A 27,744-nucleotide genomic window follows, 5' to 3' on the forward strand; every position below is an offset into this window, starting at 1 on the left:
AGTACCGAAAGAAAGTATATGTTGTTGAGGAGCCACAAAAACGTCACAGACTTGTCCCTCTAAGATTCATTACACGCCAAACTAACTTTATCACCACGGCCGAGCTGCTTATCGCTAACTGCGTCACAGCGCGCTGTGCGGCCAGCGTGCCTCAAAAGTACCCCAGAAAGTAACGAAATTACTTTTCAGTAATGTCTGGCGTCAGAGAAAGCGGCAGAAACTTCTCCTAGCAAGAAGCACTAGACTACACACCACGGCTGAGTTCTCGCTAACTGCGACACGGCGCCCTGTGCGGCCAGTGTGGCTCAAAAACCGAAATAAGTTACAATAGTCCCCCTAGGAAGCGTCGGAAACATGTCTCAGCACGATTCATTTACTCAAATTAACTGCGCCAGGATGGACGAGCTGTTTTTCGCTAACTGCGTCTGAAGTCTCGGTCTCGTGCCGTAACCCTAATTGCGTCGTAGACTGTGAAAGAAGATTTCTCACCTTGCCGTAGTCCAATAGTGCAGTGGTGTCTTGTCCCAGTGCCGAAGGAACGCAAGAATACGCTGAGAGCCCAATAAACCAGGTTACATTTAAAAAAGAAAAGAATGAAACAGACGGGTCGCCGCGCGCGAGCGCTCAAACGCGCGCGCAGCCATCCTCGCTGGCTTCGGGGGAGTGTCTGGCGGATGACGCATGTAACTGGCGCGTCATTGACCTGTGGCTAGGTAAGGCAAGGAAAATAAGTCGCAAAGCTTAAGTTCATTTATACGCAAAACATTTTAGTTTTCGCGGCAAACAATTTAAAAAATAAATCAATGCCTGCTAACTTAAGTTCACTTTCTTTTTTTTTCGATGCTCGCGGCAGCTAACGTTCGGTGTCAAAAGTATAGCGTGACGTAGGGTGACGTGTTTCCTGTTGCCAGTTTTTGCCGAGTGTCCCCTCTTGTTGAATTTCTTTCTCTATGGCGATGCGTTATTCTTTATACTAGTCTTATCATCCACCGCTCACGGCCGGCTGATCCCGTTGATAACGGCTACGTCTACAGCCACATAGACAAGTAGACGTATACTGCACTATAGAAAAGTTACTACAATAGATACGTAGTACGCGCATTCCCTTGGAGACAGGGAGTGTTGTATTGCCCTCTAGCGGGCGGCATGAAGCTGGGTAGCTCGGCCGCTTTTAGTCTCGAGTGGCCACTCTTGTAATCCGTATGTTACTCTATGAGAGGACTGCGCAACAAAACGCGCCTGCGCCGCGTATTGTTATCAACGTATTATCGCAATTTATCAATACCGTCACTGTCCCGCTATCTATCTGTACACTGCCATGAGCCGCTTGCCATGCCTTTCTCGGGCGCGTCAAGGGCGTGCCGCCTCTTCTGAGCATTCTCTTTCTATCCTCCGTCTAATGCGAATAGGACACATGCGGTGCATTCTTGCACCTACACTTTCCCACAATCGAATACATTGAAGTATAGTAAATAAAGTAACAAAGATTTTATTTCCTAAAGTATCGGTTTTTCGTTTTGAATGCTATAAATTTGTGATGACAAACGGACATCGAGTGAATTAATCAATTTTGCACTATTTTTGCCGCGAGTGGCGACAGTGCGGCGAAAGCTTACAAGCGGATACATTCTAGAGGGTCGCACGCACGAGGGAGTTCATACGGGGAGCAGTCGCCAGGGGCGCTGCAATGCTATTCTCGATAAAATCGATGGGATAATGACGCATAAAGTCAGTCATGACAATGATCTGTCCATTCCCTGTCTATTAGGGGAATGGCAAAGCAGCGCTGCTGCATGGCTGTTCACCGCATGTGCTTTCACTGACGCGGCTATTAAGGCCGCCGCTTTACCAACTGAAACTGACACTCTAGCCATAGAGACAGCCAACGGCTGTCGCTGCAAAATTGCTGTGCGGTATTGTAGGGCCCGTAGTGACGCAGCACAGTGAAAACGCACCAGTTTATCTGCGTGCGCGAAGTCTCCGCGATGCATTGCGAAGCGATGCATCGCTCGTCACCGCTTGCCCAGTGGAGGTGCCTCCGTGCGCATGTACGCAGAATTTGAGTGTGTTGTTCACTCCAATGTGCTTGCCGATTGCCTCTGCAGTTGAGCTAACAGCGATCGCAGATGGATATCGCAACGACAACGCAGTTATCGCATTTTGGCGGGTGAGGGCTCTTGTGTGCAGTTAGAAAATTAGATTTCGAACGCAGGAAGGTGCTGCAATTGTTTAGTGTGTCGTGCTTGCGATGAAGAAATGCCATCGCACTGGGTGCGTTTGCGCTGACCGCTGACCGTGTTTGCGACACTGCGGGTCCGATACATCACTGATGACATAGCAGCCATCTCAAATGACAGCTGCGATGCGTTGTCGTTGGAGAACACTACGCACTACGCGAGTATCGTCGTTCACCGCGGCGCATCGACGCCTTGCAAGCAGCTACAGCGACCTGCCGATAAATATTTGCTGTGCGCTATATCGCCACAATACAGGCAATGAACCGGGTTGGGGGGCCATCACAGCCCAAGAAGATATGTGCATAAGCCCGCGAAAGTCAACGCTTTTTTTTATAGCGGTGCTCAGCAGTGGCGTAGCCAGAAATTTTGTTCGGGGGGGGGGGGGGGGGCTCAGGTTGCAGCGCGGCCTCCTCCTTATAGAATTTGTCGAGGGATCAAATGCATGAATAATAACTGCATTGCCAATTCCATTGTATAGTAGATGCTGCAAACGCATTATTGAACGCTATGCACTGTCCGTTAAAATATGTATATTTTCATAAAAGAATATATTCGTATGCCCCAAAAATTGTGGCAGAAATAACTCATATCAATGCTTCCGCATTTTTTGTCTAATTAATAAGTACACAAAACATCACATGAACTTTAGAACTATTGACCCTTTTCGCGGAGCAGTTTGTTTTAGAGAAACGAGATGGCGCTCACGGCGCCGCGCCATACCTCTCTTCAGCGACCGCGCACGAATACGAAACCATGACCGCTTCTACCTTGCTGTCGGAAATGCAACTGAGTTTTCGCTAACACACTGTGCTCCAATAATGCTGGATTGAATAATGTGGATTGAAGACGTGTGCAGTAGTTGGCTGCAAAAATAGTGACTGGCATGTTAAGGAATAGAATGAATCTGTGTGGCGAAGTTCGCGGACCGCTGCTGCAACTGTCCGAACGTGTTACCGGCACTTCGTGATGTACGGATTTCCTCGAGGATACAGAAATTTCCTCATCCGCCAGCCTTGTATCGCTAACCTTCAAAGAAAGGGCTTCATCTCCAGAACGTCGGCAAGAGTGAGTACCAATCGTTAAACAATGACAAAGGGAGTAGCGCCGCTTCCTGTCATAGTACGTTTCATACACATCTGTCCCGAATGGCAGGAAAACTTACGTCCACTCTATCGCCGACGTATCAAGAATAAGCGAATGGACGCACAGTTGAATATATGCGCACTTTATACACACAATAAATGATGGACTACACCTATGGCGCACCAATGGTCGAAGCTGCATGTTTCGTGACGGTCCACAAGAGTAAGCAAGTTACTAGCTGTAATATATATTTGCTACAAGGTATTACAATGTACAAAACAGCTACGTTTCAAGCCTTGTGCGCAGCAAGAACAAATATATCCGATTCAGAACTGAGCACACCCGCGAGTGATTAGGCAGAAAATAATCAGATAGTGGCCGCATCGAGGAACTTCACTGAGTCAGAAACTGACAAGCCACTGCTTCAAAATATTTGCCGAATAAAGAACGAAGAGCAAAACACACTAATGCTGACTGAATTCATAATCAGAAAGCTTGGAATGCATATTTAGCCCCGCTTTTAGAAGAAGCACCATATACGCTGCTTGCTACGTTTGGACATAGCTTAATCAGCTCCGAAACGCTTTTGCATGTTCTCCTGAAGCTGTTATCAAAGCCTCGTGTCGTCCACCTAGTCACCGTCTACGATATCTCCAAAAACAGAGGTTTTCTAAGCCGCGCCGGCGTCATACACTTCCATTGTAAACAAGGAGGCAACGGAGGCAGTTGAGGCAAGCAATGGACGCGTCACCACGTAATCAAATATGGCAGCGCCCACGGGATTGCCGCGAATAGGGTCAATATCAGTTCGAAACCAGCAAAGCAGTGCATGCAGCTTATATGAAAAACGCAAAGGCCATGAAATGAATAAGTTGAGGACAAATATTTTGCTGAATCTTTGTCATTCAATAACCTTGTTTACATTTTTCTACATATGCAACGGCCAGGAAGAAACCTCAATGACGCTATCCCTCGTTGCAATCGATTGCGCAGGAGGAGCTGTAACTCGTCGTGTATTGTAATTACACTGAGATAATACTCGCAGCAGTGAGTACAAATTAAAAGTGGGTGTTCTGCAAAATATATATTAGAAATGCGAATATAGAATGGAATATACAAATGCGAAGATACAACTCGCTAAAGGGCAAGAAAAGAGTCGCTGGAAACAAACTTCACTGCTTGTATACATAAAACCTCGTAATAAGATATTTAAAAATACGTATGAGTCTCCAATAAATCTACGTATTTAAGCAAACGTCAATGTATATAATGCGTCAAATAAGCCAAATAAACATGTTGCTCAGTCACAGATAATAACTTTGCGCACAGAAATACAGATGATCTAGGCAAGAACATAACTATGATCCCAGAAATCGTGTTATGTACTTGGGCCATGCAGCGGTCGCGACTTCGCCATGTGGGTAGAATAATAGAGGAATAATGCATAAATCAGTACGAAAACGTGTAATTTAACTGCCTGCACAACGCCAACAATTATTCTGCACCCAAAATTAAAGGAGGGTGTTCATTCGTTTCAAAAAAGAAATAAAAGCAGGTAGCTGAAAAGGAAAGAAAAGGACAAACGAAGGCCACAGATGATGCGGTAAGTTGAACTACCCTATATCCGAGTGTGTTTTTGGCGAACGCCGCGTGGGCCGGGCTTTCAATGAGCAGGGTCGGTCAATGGTGGTTATTGGTATTCTCGTAATTTTTGTATTCGCGTGATACTTGTGATCATGATGCCAACTGCTAGAATAAACGGCGAAATTTTCTGCGGTTTTAAAAGCTAATGAACGGTCGTACGTTTTCATAATTAAGAACTTATGAACCTGAAGGAAAAGTGATTTTTACTTGCATTGATTTTTGCTGCTTCGCTATCTAAAGGACAAACTTCTCTCGGCGGGAAAGTTGAGCGAAGCGGTCAATGACTTCGGACACGTTGATGCCGACGTCTCTGTGGGTGTATAGAAGCGCCAGCCTAACCATGCATTCCACAGACATCGTAGAGCGCAAGTAGTTTTTAGTAAACTCTTGCTAAAAAAATATTCTCTCTGCGCTGGCAGTGATCACTGTAAGGGTGACTAGAAGCTGCAGCAGTATTTACACATTTACATAGAACCTGCTGTCGCAATGAGAGATGGGCATCTATTCCGGTGCTAAAACCTAAAACACTCCCTTGATCTCGTTGGCATACTTGTTTAGGTACCTTGCAGAAACAGTACGCTGTTCGATTCCAGCGATGTCCGTCGAAGCAGCCTGCTTTTGAATCTAGGCTTTCTTTGATAATGTCACCACAAATTTCTATTATTTGTTATTGTGCGTCTGGGCTTAAATACGACGCATTACTGCAGCAACTTTCCAAATGGTTCTTCAGATATGTATCTCCACAATCAGCTCGCATGCAAAGAAGCACTCTGAAAATGCCTGTATTTTCAGCAGGGGCATTGCTGAAATCCATAGGGCCCCTGTCTCTGTGGCCACGGAGAGCCAGACCTTGTCGCCCGCAAAAAAAAAATTCTCGATAATGGGCCGTTTACTTTCTTTTGTTTTGTCATATTTTACTTTGCCTGCCCTGGTACAGCTGATAAATCACATTGGGCACGCTTCCTGAAAATGTTTGGAGAAAAGTATCAGCTGCTAGCTGACAGTCCCGGTGATATTTAGTATTTTCGTGTGTGTGGAAGATTGCGAGCGCGTGCTTCCATTTCTGAAACGGCTTGGACAGGAGGGCTCCAATGCACGCATTTTGGCCCAAGTTTATAAGAACATTAACCCCATAAAGTTCTACAATTGAAAATCTTTTAAAGCATGCCTTTGGAAATGTCAGCGCACCTTTCGCCTCAGAAGTTTATGAGAACTTTACACCCATAATGTTTCGTAATTGAAATCCATGCGCTCCGTATATTCAGCGGCCAATGCGAGATGCCGCAACGCGGCCCGCTCACTATCGAAAAGCCGTTGAAAGTTTGTGCTTGAATGGGGCTCCTTGCGTTACGTGACTCCAAGTGCAAGGGCATTGTCACGAAATCTAGCCCGAGTTCGCAATGTTCGTGCCGAAATGTCTGTTCGAGCGTGAAAAAGACATTGTAGACAAAATCCAGAATGCTTGCCGGCGTCGGTGGTAGTTTTGGTCGGCGGTGCATGCCAGCACGAAAAAATATCGGGGGGGGGGGGGGCTGAAGCTCCATCAGCCCCCCCCCCCCCCTGGCTACGCGCCTGGTGCTCAGTACATCACCGACGACAGTGCGTTGTGCGTGCTTTATTTCGCCGGTCAAGATTGTTAAGGCCTCTCAGTTCCGCACGACGTCGCTGTTGCCGAAAAATAAGTTGGGCGTGGCGTAACCATGGTGGGCGCGCACAAGAGTTACATGCCTCAAGCGGGGCGTGGCCTATGGTTTTGATTGACAGGCGAACTCGTGCCAAACTCGTACATCGAGAAACCCCCCTCGAGTTGAATTCGTGATTATGGCGGCGGCAGCAGCTGCCTGTGTTATCGCATCCAGCGGTAGTAAGCGTCAATATGACCGTCGGGTCCCGCTCACCTACATCACCGACGTTGAGTTTCGCGTCATTTTTGCCGTTCCAAAACGTCAGTGCGCTGGCTGTGTGACGTGTTAGGCGAAGGCCGTCGTCTGCGGAGACAACGTGGCGGGCAGATTGTGCTTTCCGAGCGCAGAGTGGTACGACTAGGCTGCGGAGGAAAAGTTCGTCCGATCGTTCAGCTCTCTCCTGTTTCAAGCACTGCTCCTCCACCGCGCCTCAGCCCCAGGCCAAGTCCGGCGTCGTCATCGGAGGACTCGGGCACCTGCGAGCACCTGGGATTCAACCCGGACCAACCAACCTGCGCAGGCGAAGCGGTCACATTATATTGGAAGGCTCAGAATGGACGCCGGGCTGCCTTCCGGTGCCACAGCTGCCGAAATCAGTTTTCGCAGTTACACGGTACCGCTGCACGGCACGGGCAGAGAGGCGAAGGAAGTTAGTACTTCGCCAACACGGACCACCTCGGCCGTCCGAACGACCACCTCTCGAGGCGGCAAATGATTTGGCTCACGTACTGCCTGAGCCAAAGCGTAGACATATGGCTGTTGAAGGAGATGACCAGCGACTTGTTTCCTCTATCGGAGCACGCCATCGCTGACTAGAGGAACTACCCCCGTAAGTTCGCGAGGGACGAGCTGCTGGGGCAACCGCCACTCGGTGGCCCCGGGGAGATAGCGCAAATTGACGAGTGCCTTCTTCGCGGCGAGAAAAAGTACAATCGAGGCCGCCTAATGTCGGGCGACAACTTTCCGCTGAGCCACCAAAATTACGGCGGTGTTAAAGATGGTGGCCCATGGGTATCCGGCATGTTCTGCGCAACCAGAGGGGTGCTGCGACTTTCAAGGTCGACTGACGAAAGGCGGCGATGCTAGGCGCCATTATTGCAGCTAATGTTCAACCGGGGACCATTATTCATAGTGACGAATTGGCCGCATACAAATATATCACAAATTTAGTGGATGTTAACGAGGATATGCCTCAAACTGCATTGAGAAATAGTCAACCACAGCGTAAACTTTGCGGACCCCATCACGGGCGTTCACACGCAAAAAAAAAGAAAGTTATTGTCAAAAAGTGAAGCGCCACCTCGTCAGCGATGGGTACAGCTGAACTGCACCGATACTGGAGACCCACCTAGGATGGATGTGGTGGCACTCAACGGCCACGTGCGCTGCAAAGACACTTTCTTGCGTTTGTTGGAAGCCACGGATCGCTCGGGCTTGTGGAGATGGGTTTGCACAAGGCTTACCCTACGAGCGACGGTCAGGAAAGGGCACGACGCTCCTCCACTCCGCAACGCACAAAGGCGCCACGGCAGGGTTCGTCGACTCTCCGACACGGCGCAGAGAAGGCTCCGGAGTCAGATCGCCAACAAACACGGGTTTATTCACCCAAGGTAGAGCTCAGTGCTACAGTCACAGCGCTTACGGGCCAAGGCTCGCCGCAAGACCGATCGAGTATGCGCGCCCGCTGCGCTAGGGCTAACCGGGTAGCGGTCCGCCAAGCGCGATAACGAGGAGTCGCGAGAACAAAGGTCTCATGTAACCACCTCGTTGCGAGCCTGTGTGCCTCTGCCGCGGCGAGGAAGCGCTCAGCGGACGAGAGCTCGGGTGGAGAGGGTGCCCGGGGGCCGCCGCGCGGGAGGCCAATCAGGGCGCGTCCCGGTGACGTGCCTCGCGGGGCAAGTCCAATCCCGGGGGGGAGAAGCACGGTTTGCGCGGGAAAGTAAGTCCGGCGCGCTCGCCATGTCCGCCATGTTGCCGTTACGGCGGCGGTTCCCGGGGATCGAGCTAAGCGCCACGCGCGAGCTGGGGGACGAGGCGCGGGAAGGCACCTCGATCCCCACATTCCCCCCTCCTAAAGACCGAGGCCAGCCTCCTAAGTGGCTGACCGAGGCCAAGTGGCAAGGTTGACTCAGCCAAAGAGGGCTAAGCCAACGGGGCAAAGTCCAAGAGGGTGTCGTCGTCTTCCTCAGGACCAGGACAGGGAGAAGGGGCCACAGCAGTCCAAAAAGGTGAAGACGTCGCTTCTCTCGACACAAAGCCAGGGGTTTGCCTTGGCCACCAAAGTTCCGCACACTGGATGGACCCCCTGCCAGGTGGAAGAGTCGGCAGCCCAGGAAGGACGGGGCGGGGCAGCACCATGAGACAGCCAGCAACGCTTGGGGGACTGCCGGACAGGAGCAGCCAGGAACGTGCGCGGCGTGGCTGCCATTTTGGCGCAGCAGCCACCACAGAAGTCACTGAGCTCCCCGGATTGTGCAGGCATAGCAGGCCGGGAAAACCGGCAGCCAGGTCAGCAGCGGCAGCCGGAGCGACCCTCCTCGGCCAGAGGATAGCGCCTGATTGGGGACCAGCCACAATTAGCGGCAGCCTAGGCAGCAGGAGGCAAGGCTGGCACGGGTTCGTGGCCCCCAGAGGCAGGAGTCAGTCATGGCGGAAGGACCAGGAGCAGCAGGCCTTGAGATCGGCAACAGGCTGACATGGTAGGGCCAGGGACAGCCGGCTTCGTGGTCAGGAAGACTGGTGGCACAGTGGAGCCAGGCGCAGGGAGCAGACTGGACGACACAAGGTGAAGGACAGGAACGCCCCCCGGCATAGCCGGCGTGCCAAGGAAGTTGCCCGCCTGGCTGACAGCCCAAAAAGGGGCGTTTGCCAGGCTGAGGCTTGGGCAACACATAAGAGGGTATATTAGGCCACATGGGCCTGTCACCGCTTCGATGTGCGCCCTTGCACCGTAGCTACATTTCTCCATTCACTGGCATGGTAGGGAATGAAGTCCAGCTACCTGCTAGTGGGAGAAAGCTGACTAGGCGCTTCAGAAGGCGGGTGAGCACGAGAGGGTATATTAGGCCAAAAGGGCCTGTCACCACTTCAACGTGCGCCTTCGCACCGTAGCTGTGTCTCTCCGTTCATCGGCGTGGTAGGGAATAAAGTCCGGCTACCAGCTGGTGGGAGAAAACATGCCTAGGTGCGTTTCCGTAGGTTGTACCGGTGGCGTGGCCTGGGGCCAGCCGTATCACGGTTTGCCTGCGGTTCGTTGACCGCCTCCCCCTCTCCCCAGTCGTTGCTACGGGCAACGAAAGGTTTGAGGTCCGAGACGTGAACTGGGCCGCCGACTGGTCTCCCTTGGGAGTCAGCCAGCTTGTATACCAGAGGGGACATTTTGGTCTCCACTCGGTACGGGCCCAACCATTTGGCCGACAGGGAGGCAGAGATGCCTTTGGCGGCGTCACTCAAGACATGGTTGCGTCTGAGGACGAGATCGCCGACACCATAGTGCACGTCCCTATGTGACCGGTCGTATTGGACCTTTTGTCCAGCTCGCGCTTTTGCCAGGTTGGAACGGGCCAGGTCAAGGGCCGCGTCCATCCGTGAGCGCAGTTCCGCCGCGTAGCCGGAAAGGCCGGCTTTCGTGGCGCATGCCCTGCTGCCGGTCCGCAGAACGCGGTCCATGGGGTTTGGCAGCTCTCTCCCGAAGTTAAGGAAAGCGGGCGTGTACCCAGTCGAACGGTTCACCGTGGACCGCAAGGAGAAGCCTATCTCGTTAAGACAGACATCCCAATCCCTATGTTGCTGGGCAAAGGCCGCGAGCAAGGGCTTGAGGTTCCGGTTAATCCGTTCTGTCGGGTTGGCCTGTGGGTGATACGTGGTTGTCTTGCGGTGCTTAATGCCAAAGGCAGCACACGCATCCACGAACATCTTGGCCGTGAAGTAGGACGCGTTGTCCGTTATCAGCTCCGCCGGAAAGCCAAAGCGGTTAAAGACCTCGGTCAACTTGTCCCAGATTGCGCGTGCCGTTAACTTCCGAAGGGGAAAAAGTTCAACCCATTTCGTGAAGTGATCTGTGACAGCCAGGAGAAAAACGTAGCCTCGCCGGCTTCTGGGAAAAGGTCCCATAATGTCACAGGCCGCGACTTGCCAGGATAGCTGGCTGTCGATTGGCTGCATGAGCCCGGGGGGTTTGCCCGCGCGAGGCTTCATACATTGGCACACGCGGCATGAGCGGGCGTAGTGAAGAGTGTCACGCTTCATGCCTGGCCAGGTAGCGGAGCGGCACAACTTTTGGAAAGGCTTAAGGCCACTCGCATGTCCGGCCACCCGCGAGTCGTGGAAATAGCTCAGGGTGGCTTTCCTTAGACTGCGGGGTATCACCACCTTGAAAGACTCCTGGGGAGCCTCCTCAAAATGGGATATAGCGCAGGAGAGCTTTATCGGCGTCAAGCAGATACGTATCCAACGTGCCCACAGCGATACTAGCTGTCCGGGTACGCCCGGCGGCTTTGCCGCCCCACTCCTCTTGGGAGCTCGGCTCTTGGAGCCTGTCAACGATTTCTATTTACAAAACGGGTCGTTCTGCTTAAGCAGATACGGATCCCACGTGCCCGCAACAATACAAGCTGCGTGGCACTCGGCGCCAACAGCAATACCAGCTGTCCGGGTGCGCCCAGTGGCTTTGCCGCCCCGCTCCTCTTGGGAGCTCGGCTCTTGGAGCCCGTCAACGATTGCTATTTACAAAATGGATCGCTCTGCTGAGCCTTTAGCAGCTCTTGCCTGCTGAAGACAATACCCGATGAGGTAACGGGATCCACCAGGTAAACGTCCTCTCCCGGGGCTGGCAATCCGAGGATCGCTTCGCCGTCGGGGGTCGCGCCTTTCGAGCCATTGGAGACACAGGCTCCGGTCTCTACTAAGTGCATGAGGTTCGCGCCTTTTGAGCCATTGGAGACTGAGGCTCCGGCTTCTACTTGGTGCGAATGCTCACGGGAGTGGCGGACCAAAGGATCAAACGCCGAAACGGGGGCTCGCGACAAGGCGTCCGCCACCACGTTTGAACTCCTTTTCCGGTAGCGCAGAACAAGGTACCACTGCCATGTCAACGCCCAGCGCGCGAGGCGGCCCGATGGCTCGCACAAGCGCTTAAGCCGGATTGTACGTCTCCACAGCAAACAGCACGTACGCTAACGCCAACTTCCGGAGAGCAAAAAGGACCAACGGACAGGTCCGCTCAATGCACGACCGACCGAATTGGGCCAGTAAACGGCAAAGAGAAGAGCTGGGCTGCCGCTCCGACAGGCGCATGAGGCCTCACATGACCGGCAGACGGATCGACAGCGGAGCGGGGTGACTCACGCACGTCGAAAATGTCGCACGGCTGTGCATGAGGCAAGCGGTAGTCGGAACGCGCGGCGACTTTGTCGGCTGAGCGGGGTGGCTCGCGCTCGACATTGCTTCCCAGCTGCGCTCGGGACAAGGAGAGGCCAGCGAGCAATTTGCACCAACAGCGAGGCAGGGAGGCTCAGCTGCGTCGCACGGGACACCGAACTGCGCTCGGGACAAAGGTGGGCCAGCGAGCGTATGCGTGCGCGCATCTAAGCAGGGTGGCTCCGATGCGGCACATGGCGCGGCGAACGACGCTCGGGACAAAGGGAGGCCGGCGAGCGTATTCGTGCGAGCATCTAAGCGGGGTGGCTCCGATGCGGCACGTTGGGCACAACTGAGCTCGGGACAAAGGCCAGCGAGCGGAGACAGCGCGCCGGAGGGGCTAGTAGGCACCTGCTCCCCGCGCGTCTCAAACAGTTGATAAAACCCGTAACTGGCGTGGCTATATAGGACTAGCGTACACATCCGAGCTGTCGACATCACCTAGGGCGCTCCAAGGAAGGGATCGCTCCCGGTGGCCGAAAGCAGAGGGTCGCGAAGGCGAACCTACCTCGTGCTATCGGTGTCGTTCGCTCCGAAGGACGATAAGTCCGCAGCCAGGGGGTGAGGCAGGAACGAGGGCCGTGAAGGGCGATCCCCACAGGCTACCCAGTATAAAGACTCTTTCCTTCGGTTGTTAGAAGCCATCGCTCTACGCTTGCCAGTACGAAGGTGCATCGCAAAGTAAAAGAAAATAAAGTGTAGTTTTCTGACCCTTGTATGAGTGCTTTCTTACATTCCTGAGGGCTTACACGGTAAGCGCGCGGCAAACCACATAGGCGCTAGCCGACGCTCACTTCGTCTCGCAGCCTTACTTTAGCGCGAGCAACGAGTGATATGTTAAAAGCCCAGTGTGAAACCAGGCCCACACCAATTTGTGCTCGGAAATGGGAGCGCAAGCACGTAGCGAGCCGCACCAATCCAATCCAGAAGAAAGAGAAGAGAAACGAGCGATCTGTAGAAACCCCAGTGAGAAAACCAAGCGCACACCAATCGGTGCTCGGAAATGCTAGCGCAAGTACTTAGCGAGCCGCGCCAATCCAATCCAGAGAAAAAAAGAGGAGGACGAGCGTCCCCTCGTGGTATAACGCGAAACGTATTATACTACAAATTAGTCTAATACACATTAAGTGTACATCTTGTAAACTTTAAAATGCTTATAGCCCACATTAATGTCACTAATATTATTGTACTAAAAGCATTTATTTTATAACTTGCTTGTGCCTGTAATGCACTCGGTGGAACGACAAACAAGTGAAAAATGGCACAACCATGCACCGACTGTATATTCACATGAGCCCCAGTTTGTCGACCTCCCATATGGCAATGCCCAAGGGTTGACAGCCACCCAGAGTGAATCTAGACAAACCAATAAAACTGGAGGCGTGCCGACGGACAAACTTTGTCTTGTTACCTTTTCTTGGGGCGTCGCCAGAGTTGTTGAAGATCCCGAGTTTCGCCAAACTCTGCGCATCCTGCATAGCACCCCTGGCCTCTTTTGTGTCTGAATAATTTGCTCGTTTTCTTTGCAACATATGCATAAAGGTGCTATGGCTATTGGATAATGGTTCTCCTTCAACGATAGTGAAGTGGAGAGAAACGTGAGGCGATAGCCTTCGCACAAGCACACTAAAGAGCAACACAGGTGCGGCCAAACCTCCGTACAACGTAGAAGTTTTCTGCAGGAAAGCAACTTCAATGCCTACGTGACTGGTCAGCACGTGTAGTGTTTGTAAAGCAAAGCAGGGGTGCTATGCCGGATGCGCCGAGTTTGTCGAAACTCGGGATCTTCACAAGCTCCGCCGTCGCCCGAATATGAAACAACTAATAGCAACAAGACAAATTTTGTCCATTTGCCCACCTACAGTTTCATTGGTTTATCTAGATTCACTCTGGGTGGATACCATTCCTTGGGCGTTGCCATATGGACGGTCGACAAACTGGGGCTCACGTGATTTTACGGTCGGTGCATGGTCATGCCTTCTTTCACTTGTTTGTCGTTCCACCGAGTGCATCACAGGCACAAGCAAGTTATAAAATAAATGCACTCAGTACAATAATATTACTCAAACTAACGTTGGTTGTAAGCATTTTAAAATTTACAAGATGTACACTGAAGGTGTATTAGACTAAATTGTAGTTTAATACGTTTCGCATTATACCACGAGGGGACGCTCGCCCTCCTCTTTTTTTTCTCTGGGTTAGATTGGCGCGGCTCGCTTTGTGCTTGCGCCACCATTTTCGAGCGTCGATTGGTGTGCGCTTGGTTTTCTCACTGGGCTTCCAACAGATCGCTCGTTGCTCCTTCTCTTTGCTTTGGATTGGATTGGTGCAGCTCGCTACGTGCTTGCGCGCCCATTTCCGAGCACAGATTGGTGTGCGCCTGGTTTTACACTGGGCTTTTACCAGATCGCTCGTTGCTAGTGCTAAAGAAAGGCTGCAAGTAGGATGCCGCGCGCGCATAGAGGCACCCCAGCTGCCCCAGCTGCGAGACGAAGTGAGCGTCGGCTAGCGCATAAGTGGTTTGCCGCGCGCTTACCGTGTAATGACTCAGGAATGCCGCAAAACACTCATATAACGGTCAGAAGACTACGCTTTTTCTTTTACTTTGCGATGCACCTTCATACTGGCAAGCGTCGAGCGATGGCTTCTAACAACCACAGGAAAGAGTCTTTATACTGGGTAGCTCGAGCGTTCCGTGGCTTCTAACAAACGCAAGAAAGCCTCTTTGCAGCGCACGTGGCCGTTGAGTGCCACCACATTCATTCCAGGAGGGACTCCAGCATCGGTGAAGTTACCCTGTGCCCATCGCTGACGAGGTAGCGCTTCACTTTTTGACAATAACTTTCTATTGTTTGCGTGTGAACGCCAGTGATGGGGTCCACAAAGTTCACGCTGTAGTTGACTGTCTACCAATGCGGATTGAGGCATAGCCCCGTTAGCATCCACTAAATTTGGGATGCATTTGTATGCGGCCAATTCGTCACTATGAATAATGGTCCCCGGTTGAGCATTGGCTGCAATAATGGCACCTAGCGTCGCCGCTTTACGTCGGTCGACCTTGAAAGTCGCAGAACCCCTCTGGTCACGCAGAACATGCCAAAGGCCCATGGCCACTATCTTTAACACCGCCGCAATTTTGGCGGCTAGGCGGAAAGTTGTCACCCGTCATTAGGCGGCCTCGATTGTACTTTTGCTTGCCGCGAAGAAGGCACTCGTCAATTTGCGCTATCTCCCCGGGACACCGAGTGAAGGTCGCGCCAGCAGCTCGTCCCTCGCAAACTTACGGGGGTAGTTGCTCCAGTCGGCGATGGCGGGCTCCTATAGAGGAAACAAGTCGCCGGTCATCTCCTTCAACAGCTATATATCTACGCTTTGGCTCAGGCAGTACGTGAGTCAAATCATTTGCCGCCTGGAGAGGTGGTCGTTCGGACGGCCGAGGCGGTCCGGGTTGGCGAAGTAACTTCCTTCGCCTCTCTGCCCGTGAAGTGCAGCGGTACCGTGTAACTGCGAAAACTGATTTCGGCACCTGTTGCACCGGAAGGCAGCCCGGCGTCCATTCTGATTCTTCCAATATAATGTGGCCACTTCGCTTGCGCAGGTTGGTTGGTCCGGGTTTAACCCCAGGTGCTTGCAGGTGCCCCAGTACTCCGATGACACCGCCGGACCTGGCCTGGGGCTAGGGCGCGGTGGACGAGTAGCGCTTGAAACAGGAGAGAGCCGAAGCAATCACACGAACTTTTCCCCCACAGCATAGTTATTACATCAGTCTGTGCTCGGAAAGCATAATTTGCCCACCACGCAGTCTGCGCAGACACCTCACACAGCCAGCGCACTGATGTTTTGGAAAGGCACAAATGACTCTGAAACTCTACGTCGGTCATGTAGGTGAACGAGTCCAGACGGTCATATTGACGCTTACTGCCGCTGGATGCGATGACACAGGCTGCGGCTGCCGCCGCCATGTTCACGAGTTCAACTCGAGGGGGGTTTCGCGATGTACGAGTTTGGCACGAGTTCACCTGTCAATCAAAACCATAGGTCACGCCCCGCACGAGGCATGTAACTCTTGTGCGCGCCCACCACGGTTGGGCCACGCCCAACTTATTTTTCGGCAACAGCGACGTGGTGCAGAACTGAGAGGCATTAACAATCTTGACCGGCGAAATGAAACACGCACAACGCACTGTCATCGGTGATTGACTCAGAACCACTATCAAATAATAAAGAAAAAGGCATCGACTTTCGCTTTCTTATGCATATATCTTCTTGGGCTGTGATGGCCCCAAAACACGGTTCATTGTCTGCATTGTGGCGACGTAGCGCACAGCAAATAATTATCGGCACGTCACTATAGCTGATTGCAAGGCATCGATGCGTCGTGGTGGACGAGGATCCTGAGCAGTGCGTAGTGTTTTTCAACGACAGCGTATCACAGCTGTCATTTGAGATGGCTGTTTTGTCAATGATGCAGTGTCGCAAACACGGTCAGCGGCCAGCGCAAACACACCCAGTGCGATGGCATTTCTTCATCACAAGCACGGCACACTTATGAATTGCAACATCTTCCTGCGTTCGAAGTCTAAATTCCTAACTGCACACAAGAGCCCTCAGCCGCCAAAATGCGATTGCTGCGCTGTCGTTACGATATTCATCTGCGATCGCTGTTAGCTCAGCAGCAGAGGCAATCGGCAAGCACATTGGAGTGAACAACACACTCAAATTCTGCGTACATGCACACGGAGGCACCTTCACTGGGCAAGCGGTGACAATCGATGAATTGTGTCGCTGGGTAGCACGCTCTTCTTCGCAATGCATCGCGGAGACTTCGCGCATGCAGATGAACTGGTGCATTTTCACTGTGCTGCGTCACTACGGACCCTAGAATACCGCACAGCAATTTTGCAGTGACAGCCGTTGCTCCCGTCTCTATGGCTAGAGTGTCGTTTCAGTTGGTCAGTGGTGCACCGAGGAGGGGGGGGGGATTCGGGGGTTGTAACCCCCCCCCCCCCTGAGGCCGAGTTAACCCACTCTTTTGTATAACCCCTTTTCTTTCCTTGCACCTTTGAGTACTGCAACTAAGATGTAAGAGGCGTAATCGTCTGCGAGTACGCAAGAAGCGCATTTTTTGGCAATTTCCCGGGAAGGAATTGAAATTAGTGCTGTTTAGATGGTATTGGCAAGCTGTCAACACCCCCCCCCCCCCCCCTGGCAGAGATCCTGGGTGCGCTACTGCAGTTGGTAATGCGGCGGCCTTATTAGCCGCCTCAGTGAAAGCACGTGCGGTGAACAGCCATGCCGCAGCACTGCGTTAATATTCCGCTAATATACAGGGAATAGCCAGATCATTGTCATGACTGCCTTTATGCGTCATTATCGAATCGACTTTATCGAGAATAGCACTGCAGCGCCCCTGGCGACTGCTCACCGTATGAACTCCCTCGTGCGTGCGACCCTCTAGAATGTATCCGCTTGTAAGCTTTCGCCTCACTGTCGCCACTCGCAGCAAGAAAGTGCAAAATTTAATGATTCACTCGATGTCCGTTTGTCATCACAAATTTATACCAGTCAAAACACAAAACCGATACTTAACGACATAAAATGTTTGTTATTTTATTTGTTGTATTTCAACGTATTCGATTGAGGGAAAGTGTAGGTGCAAGAATGCACCGCATGTGCCCTGTTCGCATTAGACGGAGGATAGAAAGATAATGCCCGAAAGGGAGGCACGCACTTGACGCGCCCGAGAAAGGCGTGACAAGCGGCTCACCGCAAGTGTGCAGATAGACAGCGGGACAGTCATGGTACTGCTAAATTGCGATAATACGTTGATAACAATACGCGACGCTGGCCCGTTTTGTTGCGCAGTCCTCTGTGCTTGAAGCGCGGAATCACTGTGCCGCGCAGGGTGCGCTCATGTTGTCATACGCGCCTTTACCTAGGCATTTCTTTTTGCCTGCTGTTTTTGCACGTTCCTTGCTATCTCCGTTGGTATAACGCCCGCTTCGGCTGGCATATACCGCAGCGATGGCCTAGCGGTAGAGCATCCGCCTCGTATGCGGGAGGTACCGAGTTCAAATCCAGGTGCCGCCGGGAACCCACCGGTTTTTCTCATGGCTAGAGATGTCCCCTGGCCTGGTGCTCGGCTGTCGTGGGGGTCCACATCTCGAAAGAGGGCCCAATAGAGATTTCAGCTGTTGTCTCTGGGCGCCTCTTGTCCAACCAACCACAGACGGCCTTGTAGACGAGCATCCGCCGCGGCTGTGGGAGGCAAGTGCTGCCGCCGGGTACCTACCGGTAAAATAGGTACAAGCGCGCTCTCGGCCTGGTGCTCGGACATTATGGGACCTCAACGCTTGGAAATGGGTGCTTGATCTCAACCCGAAGGTGCCCCCACCTCAATAGGTGCTTGGGGCGCCACATGGGAAATGACCGCCGTGGGAGCGGCCCAGACACCACGTGTTTTCCGTGCTCACGTTGGTTTCGACGGGAATGCAGGGCGCAGGCTTCTTTCCCAAGCGTATCACCCCTAAAGGAAGCCGAACGCCAGGCCGGGGTACGCCTGTACCCTTTTGAACCAGTGGGTGCCCGGCGGCGGTGGGAATCGAACCCACAGCCTCCCGCAGCCGAGGCGGGCCTTCTAGTGAGAGCGTTCACTGACTGCCATCGAGCAAACTCGGGTAAAACTCGTGCGAACGAGAAACTCGGCGCATCCTGCATAGCATCCCAGAACTATTTTTATCTCTGCATATTTGCACAAAATAGAAGAGTATAAGTGAGTTTTATGATTCAATACCATTTGTATGAAGTGCAACGTTGATACAATATGCCTAAGCGTTTAAAAAGAGCGTACACACGGCAACATTTGTTTCGGAACACATCAGCTTCCCCATTCAAGACCAACCGCTCACGAAAAGATTCTAGTACCGTGTAACCATACTGAATTGTTACGCGTAATTTTAGACTGCCTCATTGAATATATTGCTATGTATCGGTGCTCACTGTGAAACATATTCACTCCTCAGGCTGACTCCATTTACCACCTTCAACACAAGCACGATTTGTGGCCTTCCACCACGACGTATGCCGTGGCCGTGGGGATGGGTGGCCGGTGGTATGTGCCACTTTACGCTGACTTTGCGCCAAACAGCCCCGGGAATTACTCACTCGGGCAGAAATGCCGACCTCGCAAGCCAACGGAAGAGGACCAGATCACCAACATTGCCGAGGTGCGCATGACCTAACTTCCGCCCCTGCTAAACACTTCTGCGTTCTTAGCGCCGGCTAATTAAGTACTTACACGTCTGCTAAGAAACACTCAAGATATTGGAAGCAATACCATTGACATGTCAGACGTGTCTCGGCCACACGGAAAGTGGTTCGTGGCGTTTGTCTTGGAAAGGTTTGCATTGAATGTTACACAAACATCAGTGTGCCCACGACGCGTCATCGATACTCTATAGGCCTCACATGCAGCTCCGCTGGTACTCCACCTTCACAAAGTGGAATGGCTCTGAATTTTTTTCTAAAAAGTTATCCCGAGTGCGACGGAATAAAACTTCGATGAACTGAGTTAGGTGTCTTACAGGCACGTTATTCCTGTTCCTTGAATCTTCATCCAACAGGTTGTTTCCATCTTTCTGCCCCATCTTGTCTTTATACTCCCGTGAACGATAGCTTGTTCTGTAAATATACAAGTGGAGCGTGCAGTGATGTTTTCATAATATTTTGTTGATTGGGTAGTTTCTTCAAGAGGACCACTGTTACGTGTTGACGCGGTCTTCTTTATTATTATTTTTTTCTACTTTACTGTTTACATAGTAAATATAGATTGATTCTTCTTCTATTTCCACAACGGCAGTGCCCTAGTGCAGGTACATTTTATCCCACCCACTGACTATGGTGCTTCTAGTACTAAGGCATGTATAGTGTAAACAATCCCTTGAACGTGTGGCTCGTGCGTCAATCAATGGGAGGAGAAGACGTTGAACATTGTTAAGTATGCCCCCAAAGGATGTTATGGATACTGAGGCATCATTCCTTTTTTTTCAACAGGCTTGCACGAATCCCAGTTTAAACAATACATTCCAATTGGACACACAGTTCCAAGCGCTCGTGGCGTACAACAAGAAGGAGAGGTTGTTCTTCACGTACGACAGTGCTTCAACCCTGCGCACAAAGGTGAGAACACATGTTTACAGTCGATGAGTCCGGAATTTTACATTGTCTGGATTAGCACTGGCCATCAGTGGATTCACACGGCTGTGGATAGCGAGCGCCTCTTTTTCAGCCATAGTTATCTAGTTGCCCCAAGGTTTGCTTGCTTTTTTTTACGCTACTGACACGTTCGGTTTTGGTTTCATAAACAGAATGGAGTGGAAGTCTTAGTGAGAGCATCTTTTCAATAAGACCTTTTCATTCGTTTTATAAAGAGCATTTCTTTGATCAGTCAACCATTAGCTGCAACCTACAATTGACATTGCCGCTTCACCTTTAAAATTGAAAATAAAGAAAGAACAGTATCAGTGAAGCTTAGTTCATTGGGTTATTGAAGAGGAGGCGGAATAAACTTTACTGAGAGAAATGAGCAGACGGTGTAATATCGTCCGAGGTGGGCGGCGTTTCTAGTCCAGGATGCCGTCGGCCTGAGCCGATAGCTTGGCCCTGCTCACCAGGCGATGCTGGTCTCGAGGTCACCTAGCGCGGGGCGAGCTCGGGGCCACCTTGATGCCGCCTATTCAAATACATGCAAACCGCAGAAATGCTTTTATGAGGCATCCTCTGGACCGATTTGAATGAAATGTGTTGCATTTAAGAGAGAGAAATTCAAGTAACTACAGCAAGCGCAGTTTTGATTTAAGCCCTGGGTATTTTTCCAAGAATTGCCAAAAATTAAGAAGTTAATAAAAAAGTTCGAAGTTCGCAAATCCGTAACTCTGCTCCAAAACCAGCTGTCGCAGCTCTGTAAACTGCATCCGTTAGATTATCTAAAGCGGACAAAGTTGTTACTGCAATGTATATCTCATTTGAATTTGTTAGTGTTTGTATCCAACGGTTTTTAAAAAGTCCTACTGACATATGAGTGGTGTGGTTGAAAGCCATGCATAATACATCAATTTTGTCCGCTTAACATGGACATTAGATAGAGTTCACAGAACTGTGATACCGTATGCTATAGCTGAGTTAGAGATGTAAACTTGGTAGTTGCGTTTTCATAATTTTTTCAATTTTCAAGAATGTTTATGAACAATGGCCGGTATAAATCAAAAGTTGGTTTAGAACAGTCACTATATTCAACCTTTTTCTTTTAAATGCAATAAATAAAATCAAGTTTTATGCAGTGGTTCCGAGAAAAACGATTTTTCCATTCCCATGTATTTAGATAAGAGCACCTGCGCATAAGCGTCCTCTTAATGATCCGCTAGGATGTTCCCTCTTCTCGATCCTTGTGGTTAATCTTGGCCTGCAAAAATAATAAATGTTTCTCGAATCCTCAATTTTTTTTTCTGATTGCAGATAATCGTCGCAGGAAAACAGGGCATTAAATGACGAGCAGTTGTTGAAAGCAATGAGCCCAAAAATGCCGCACCACGACATGCCAGTTATCTTTCAGAATAGAATAAAATGTCGCAGTTTCACCCGAAAGGCAAAATATTGATAGCGATAGCAGAGTGAATCAGAACTACACAAACAAAGGTTCATAATTCTAATTGGCCACATAAATTGCAACTAACATGCCTTCACTAATTAACTTAACAAGCATGGTTTCAAGCGCGCACACTCAAACATGAACAGATCTCAATCGATAGCCGCGAACACTCACCGTCACAACGCTGGCGTGATGAAGAGCGGCCGCAGCGGCGAGCGAGTTCCCCTTCCTGCAGCTTCTCGCTTCACTGCCAATTAAATACGCAAGAACAAAGCGCTCACGAAGCCATCAGCCGTATCGGCTCTCCTAGTCTTCCTATCCACCGCAGATTGCCTCCAAGACAGTGTTGCCAGGTCCGACGAGGTGGCGTAGCCAAAAGCTAGAGAAGTTGTAGCCCAAATGTAGCCAAACACAAAAAAGTGCAAAAAAACTTCGTAGCCAAATATAGCCATTATTATTTGCAGTTGTATTTGTGTATACATTTTCACATTCGACTACGGCAATCCTATTTTGCACAACCTGGTGTAACAAAATGTCCGTGCCGCCATTACGGTCGGCTGTTGACATCAACATCAGCGACATCATGCTTCCACAGAACACTTTTTTATTGGGCCCGGAAGCTCTTAAGTTCCAGCGAATCGCTGCAGAGGGCGAAATCAGTGCTTTTATCCTATGACAGATAGTACTAAGTTATTATTTTTAGTTATTTACAGTAATAATATTAACTACAAACTCTGCTTTTTAGCTGTCGTGAACGCAAAATAATGTTTACCATCATAGATCTCTCACGTAATCTCTGCCTACGGCGTAAAAGTTCAGCTGTCCAGCGATCTGCGACGTACTCACGGCTTCTTTTTCGCGATGATATGTCGTGTTATTTGTCTCATCGTCCAATCTTGCTTTAACTTTTTTTAATTAGCTTGGCCTGGGTTAGCTGGTACATGATCTATACACTGTTCATTTACATCAACCTGGCCGCCATCTTAGGTCTCTAGCACAGCAAGAATATGCGTTAAAATAAAGTGTCAGACAACAGATGCCACTCGCTCTCTGAATCGGTATAAGCGAACCTTTAAAAGATTACTGCGCAAAACGGCACACCAGTGTAAGAAGCGCGCAGTCGTTTTCGGCAACGAGCACGTCCCGAACATAACTCGCTCGAAATGGTAAAAGCTGTGACAGCACGCAAAGAGCAAAGGTAAACAACAAATTGGTAACAGTGTTTATGCTGTGAGAACCGGTTACTGTCAAAAAGCAAATTGTGTTGATGTGCTAATAAAGTTTTAGAATAGGGGCCCCCAACGTTTGGGGCCTCAAAGAACTTTGCGGGTGTTAGCGTTGGATCATAAATGTTAAAATAAAATATAACATTTTATGATAAGAGTAATTTAGATTTACGTGTTTAATTACAATTTAGAACTAATTCTATTAGCAGCAAGCAACTTGTTGCGGTTAGTTTTGAGTGACCAACTTTACGTACCTTCCCGCAGCAGTCTATCCGTGTTAGGCCTACGAGACATGAATTCGGAATCAGCGGTGTCTAATGAATAAATCCTGATTACACATGTTAGTTGAGAGAAAGCGATAACCGCCATCACTTCTCCTAGCTTACGAACTTCACGCGTTACCACGAATTGAGCCCAGTTCGGTGCTAGGTTAGAGCCGTCGCTTCGATGGGCGCCGCCATGTTTGTTGACAAAAGCTTTTGGGGCATCTTTGGGGCTCCTGCTAAATCGCTGAAATAGCATGCCTGACGCAAAATCCAAGCACAGTTTGCGTCTTGCGCATACACAGTGGCTTCGACGCTGTTTCTTTGGGGCCCTAAAAAGTTTGAGGCCCCTATTCTAAAACTCTTTGATAATTGCTGGGGTTTTACGTGCCAAAACCACGATATGTGCAGAACCCCACGCATGACGCAGTGGGAGACTCCGGATTAATTTTGGCCACCTCTGTTTCTTTAACGTACACCTAAATCTTAGTACACGGGTGTTCCTGTATTTCGCCTTGATCGAAATGCGGCCGTCGTGGTAGGCAATCAAACTCGCGTCTTCCAGCCAGCAGCGCGACAGCTCGCCTACTAAGCTAACACAGTGGGTGAAGTTCATGTGACGTGGTGCAGTGATGTCATCGTGGCAAACATGTTTCAATATTATCAAAATGAGTATCTGCATCCATGAAATTACGGGCAAACCATCTAGAAGTAAAAGCACCAGAACCCACCTTTGGCTCGTGGTCTTGCTCCCATTATTTTTTATACGTTCTTGCATACTTGGCCCACTTCCCCATGTTTGGATTCTCCTCTCTGAGGAGGATCCGATCTTACGTCCAACCTATCGAAATGAATCTCGAATGTAAGTACGAACAAAAATTCATCTAGCAGGTGAAGGAAAATAGATGTAAAGCTTCGCGCGAGATCGCGCAGTCGAAAGCTGTGCCCGGCGCGATACTTCATCCAGAATTAAGACATGGCCATGAACACACTGGGGCGTGTCATCCACCCGTGCTTCCATTCTTTCATGTCGGCGCCCCGATCGCCCGACGGCCCCGACCCTATGTTATTGCTCTCCCTTCCTGAGCATACCCATGTTAGTACAGTATACTGTGAAAAACCCACTACTCCCAGGTTCATTCCCATGCCCGGGGATCGGGTGCATAACGGTCAAGCGGGGTGTAAGTTTAAGTGCATCAAAGATCAAAGCCACCGGCTCAGACAACGGCGCAGAGAAGGAAGGGAAAGGGAGGGGCTGTCATTTCGCGCACGCACATATGCACAACCACTCTGTCGGCTCAGCCAGCTAAAACCAAGCCTTCGATATTTGCTTCTACCCGATCAAAGCGACCTCTGGAGCGTGGATTAGGGCGCCACTTATAGCCCAAACAAAGCCATTCGCAGATTTTCAGTAGCCCAAATATAGCCACATAGCCAACTCGTCCATGTCGACGCCAAAAATTTTTTCCTGTAGCCCAATTTGTCTATATATAGCCAAACCTGGCAACACTGCTCCAAGATAGGCGTCGCTGCCGCGCTCATCGCACGCCCATATAGTCAATATAACCAACTCTAGTGGAAAAGCACATCATAGCAACCAAGCATTGAGATCGGCAACTGAATGGACGTCGCCATGCTGTGACACGGGTATCACGCACTATCAACCTGATACCGACCCTCTCGCAGTATGGTGGCGCCATCTAGTTAAGGTGATTGTTAACGCATCCTTTCACCCACGCTAAACTTTGTATCAAAATTTTATAAACAGCTCCTTGTGCAAGTTATACGGAGTCAACTGCACAAGTTGTCCATATGTGCATGCTATGTGTTACTGCATGTTTTTGCATAATATTTTGATCATTTTTAGCCTTCCCAAAATTAAGTGGTGGCAACATGGCGGCGCCTTTGCGGCTGCTACTTTTTTGCGTAGCTTTTCCTCTAGATTTATTATACTGACCCTATGCCTGCGCCATGCCCACCCGCGACCGATCTTGAAAAGGAGACGGGCCCCACTAACCTTACTTCCAAATATGAGCGTTTACTTCCAGGTATGACACCAGGGAACGTTAGCGTGCTGGACAGGGAATTGCGCATTCGTGCAAATAGTGGCGTAAGGGTATGTGCGATTCCGTAAATTATACGGAACACTTCCACCATATCCATGTAAAGACGGCGCTTCTTTACTGACCCTCGCGTACACTTTCAGTCGCACCTGCAGCATACGGCGCGCGCGGCCTCAAACTTATCGAACTTGGACTTTATACGGAACCTCATGGCGATGTCGATGGTGACGACATGGATGGAAATTCGCCTGGAGTGTCCGTATAACTTCTAGCGCAATAAGAATGAGCAAATACAGTGCAAGATATTGCTAGTAGCTTTAAAAACTTAATGAAGCGTACTCTGAGAGTACCAGTGTTTACGACCAGTTATCCTGTGCGCTGTAACATCAAGTTAATAGCATTGAGCGCCGCCGGATGATGTGTGTTCAATGCGACAACTTCTCTGCTCTCCTTCCTTCCCCCCACTTGAAGCTTCAAACCCAGCGATGTAATTTGCGTAGGTTATGTCGCACGGCATTATTCCTGGTCAGGAAATCTCAATTTATCTTAGCCCGCGTGCTAGTAAAGACCCGGCACAGGTTTTCTTGCATGAGTCGCTGTTGCAAGAGCTGTTTTTTCTTGGGTTCTATGCGACGAAACCGCACATTGGCTAAATTGGTTATAAGGTAACAGTATATCCTATCGATACAACCTTGCCAAGTGTGCAGGGATGCTTATGGCGTAATTTTCTCATTAACAGCCTTTAAATAGCACCTAAGCAGACGAAGCGTGCAAGCACCTGGTGGTTGTAGGATATGACGTATTCCCAGGACGTCACTTCCCAGATTTCTCAAAAAGTATGCCAAGGCTGCCGCCTAATCTAGGAAGTCATACCGTGGAGCCGTACTTTTTCTTACCGTTTTGGGTAGTGTGTCACTTCCTGCAAGCGACAATGGCTAGGTTTTTTAGTTCCGGTATAAATACATCAATTTTTTTTCGAGCTTATTGCAAGGCAGCGCTGTGTCGACATTCCTTCAGCCTCGTTTTTACAGCGTAGCTGTTTATGACTAGGGTTACGGCATTTTTGTTCTGCGTGTGCAGCAACTCAGGTACCGCGCGTTCATCGTAGTCTTCTTCCACAGCCCGCTTGTCAGCTTCACTCGGTTATGCATTTTGAGTAGATTAGTTATCAATGGGCACCATTTGGAAGATCAGTAGACTCCCAGGTAGAAAATAAATGTTTCTCAAAGATATGCCGCTATGCGACCCGCGTCAGCGGGTTGCATAGCGGCATAGGACGCGACAGAGGCATAGTCACGCCACAGAGGAAGCACCGCCCTCCCTCTGTCGGCGCTCGAAGCGCTTGCGTATTCAGTTTCCTTTCCTACCGCTCTTCCGTGGGGGCAGTGCGGTCTAAACGTAACGCTTGTCTAGTGTTCTCCGGCTCCTCGGGGCGGCGGTCCCGTCGTTCACGCGAATGTACATAAACATTTCATGACTTCTTACATGGCTTAAGATGTCGTTGCAGGTGGCTTTTAATCGGGAATTTAGTGGTAACCGTTTGTTTAGAACACGAATGCACAGTTCAATAAGCACGCAAAAGTAAACTCTTCGATGCACTTTTACGGAAATTATATCAAATGCATAAAAGGCACATGGTTTGATTTATTATGGAATAATGTCTCACCCCTACATTCTTGAGCGTCTTCGTACGTATTTAAAAGACTACACTAAAAGCTATTCCTCCACTCCATTTAGTTGTTCAGTTGGCCATATAGAATATGCTGCGCTTCTCAAAAATCGGCGTAGAGCGTGAAAAAAGCGCAGTAATCACTACAGTCATAAGGCGGCGCTGCCATCGGCTTTAGAATACGGGTACTAATTTTCGTACTCTGTTGCCTCAGTGACTGTCACCTTCTTTTTTACGTGGTCTAATCCAGCCACTCATTTCTTGCTTATTTTGTTCGTTAATATGATTGCGCAGTTGTGCAGCACTAAGGCCAACATGACGGACTTAAAGTACACGCTAGCCGCCGCAGACATCCAGTTCGAGGACGCCAATAACAACTGCGGATACGGGTCCTTCCCACGGCTGCGCATGCTCAAGAAATTGGCCCAGTTCTTTGCCTTTACGTACACGTCCAGCGCCCAGCGGAGACCGTGCCTGGCGCTCAAGGAGGACGACGCCCGTGGCTAATTTTAGTATCTTGATAATATTTTCGTGATCTTGCGAATAAATTTTGTGTTCTTTGCTAAGGGTGCCAATTTTGTCATTCGAAGAAAAAAAATATCGTGAGCCATTCCACTTTGTGAAGGTGGATGCATCATCAGCGAAGCTGTTTAGTCCACGACACAGAGGCGACGCAGAATTTTGAACAAAGGTACGGATATATTTATTGTCCTGATCGGTGGTCATTGTGACGATAAGTACGCACAGACATTGGCGTATCACCTGTGTTATTAAATCTGTCCAACACGTAAGACAATCAACGGCTCATAC

The 27,744-nt window shown here is 50.0% G+C and overlaps 1 protein-coding gene across 1 annotated transcript in view; it reads left to right on the top strand.

Annotated features, from left to right (window-relative positions):
• Positions 1-27,441, top strand: part of LOC119448989 (uncharacterized) — a 42,533-nt gene extending 15,092 nt beyond the window's left edge. The window contains exons 3-5 of the mRNA XM_037712189.2: positions 19,090-19,293; positions 20,120-20,245; positions 27,229-27,441. Coding sequence (XP_037568117.2) covers positions 19,090-19,293; positions 20,120-20,245; positions 27,229-27,441 — 543 coding nt within the window. The remainder of the gene's footprint in view (positions 1-19,089; positions 19,294-20,119; positions 20,246-27,228) is intronic.
• The last annotated feature ends 303 nt before the right edge of the window (positions 27,442-27,744 follow it).

Source organism: Dermacentor silvarum, chromosome 4 (assembly GCF_013339745.2).
Source record: "Dermacentor silvarum isolate Dsil-2018 chromosome 4, BIME_Dsil_1.4, whole genome shotgun sequence".
Taxonomy (NCBI): Eukaryota; Metazoa; Arthropoda; class Arachnida; order Ixodida; family Ixodidae; genus Dermacentor; species Dermacentor silvarum.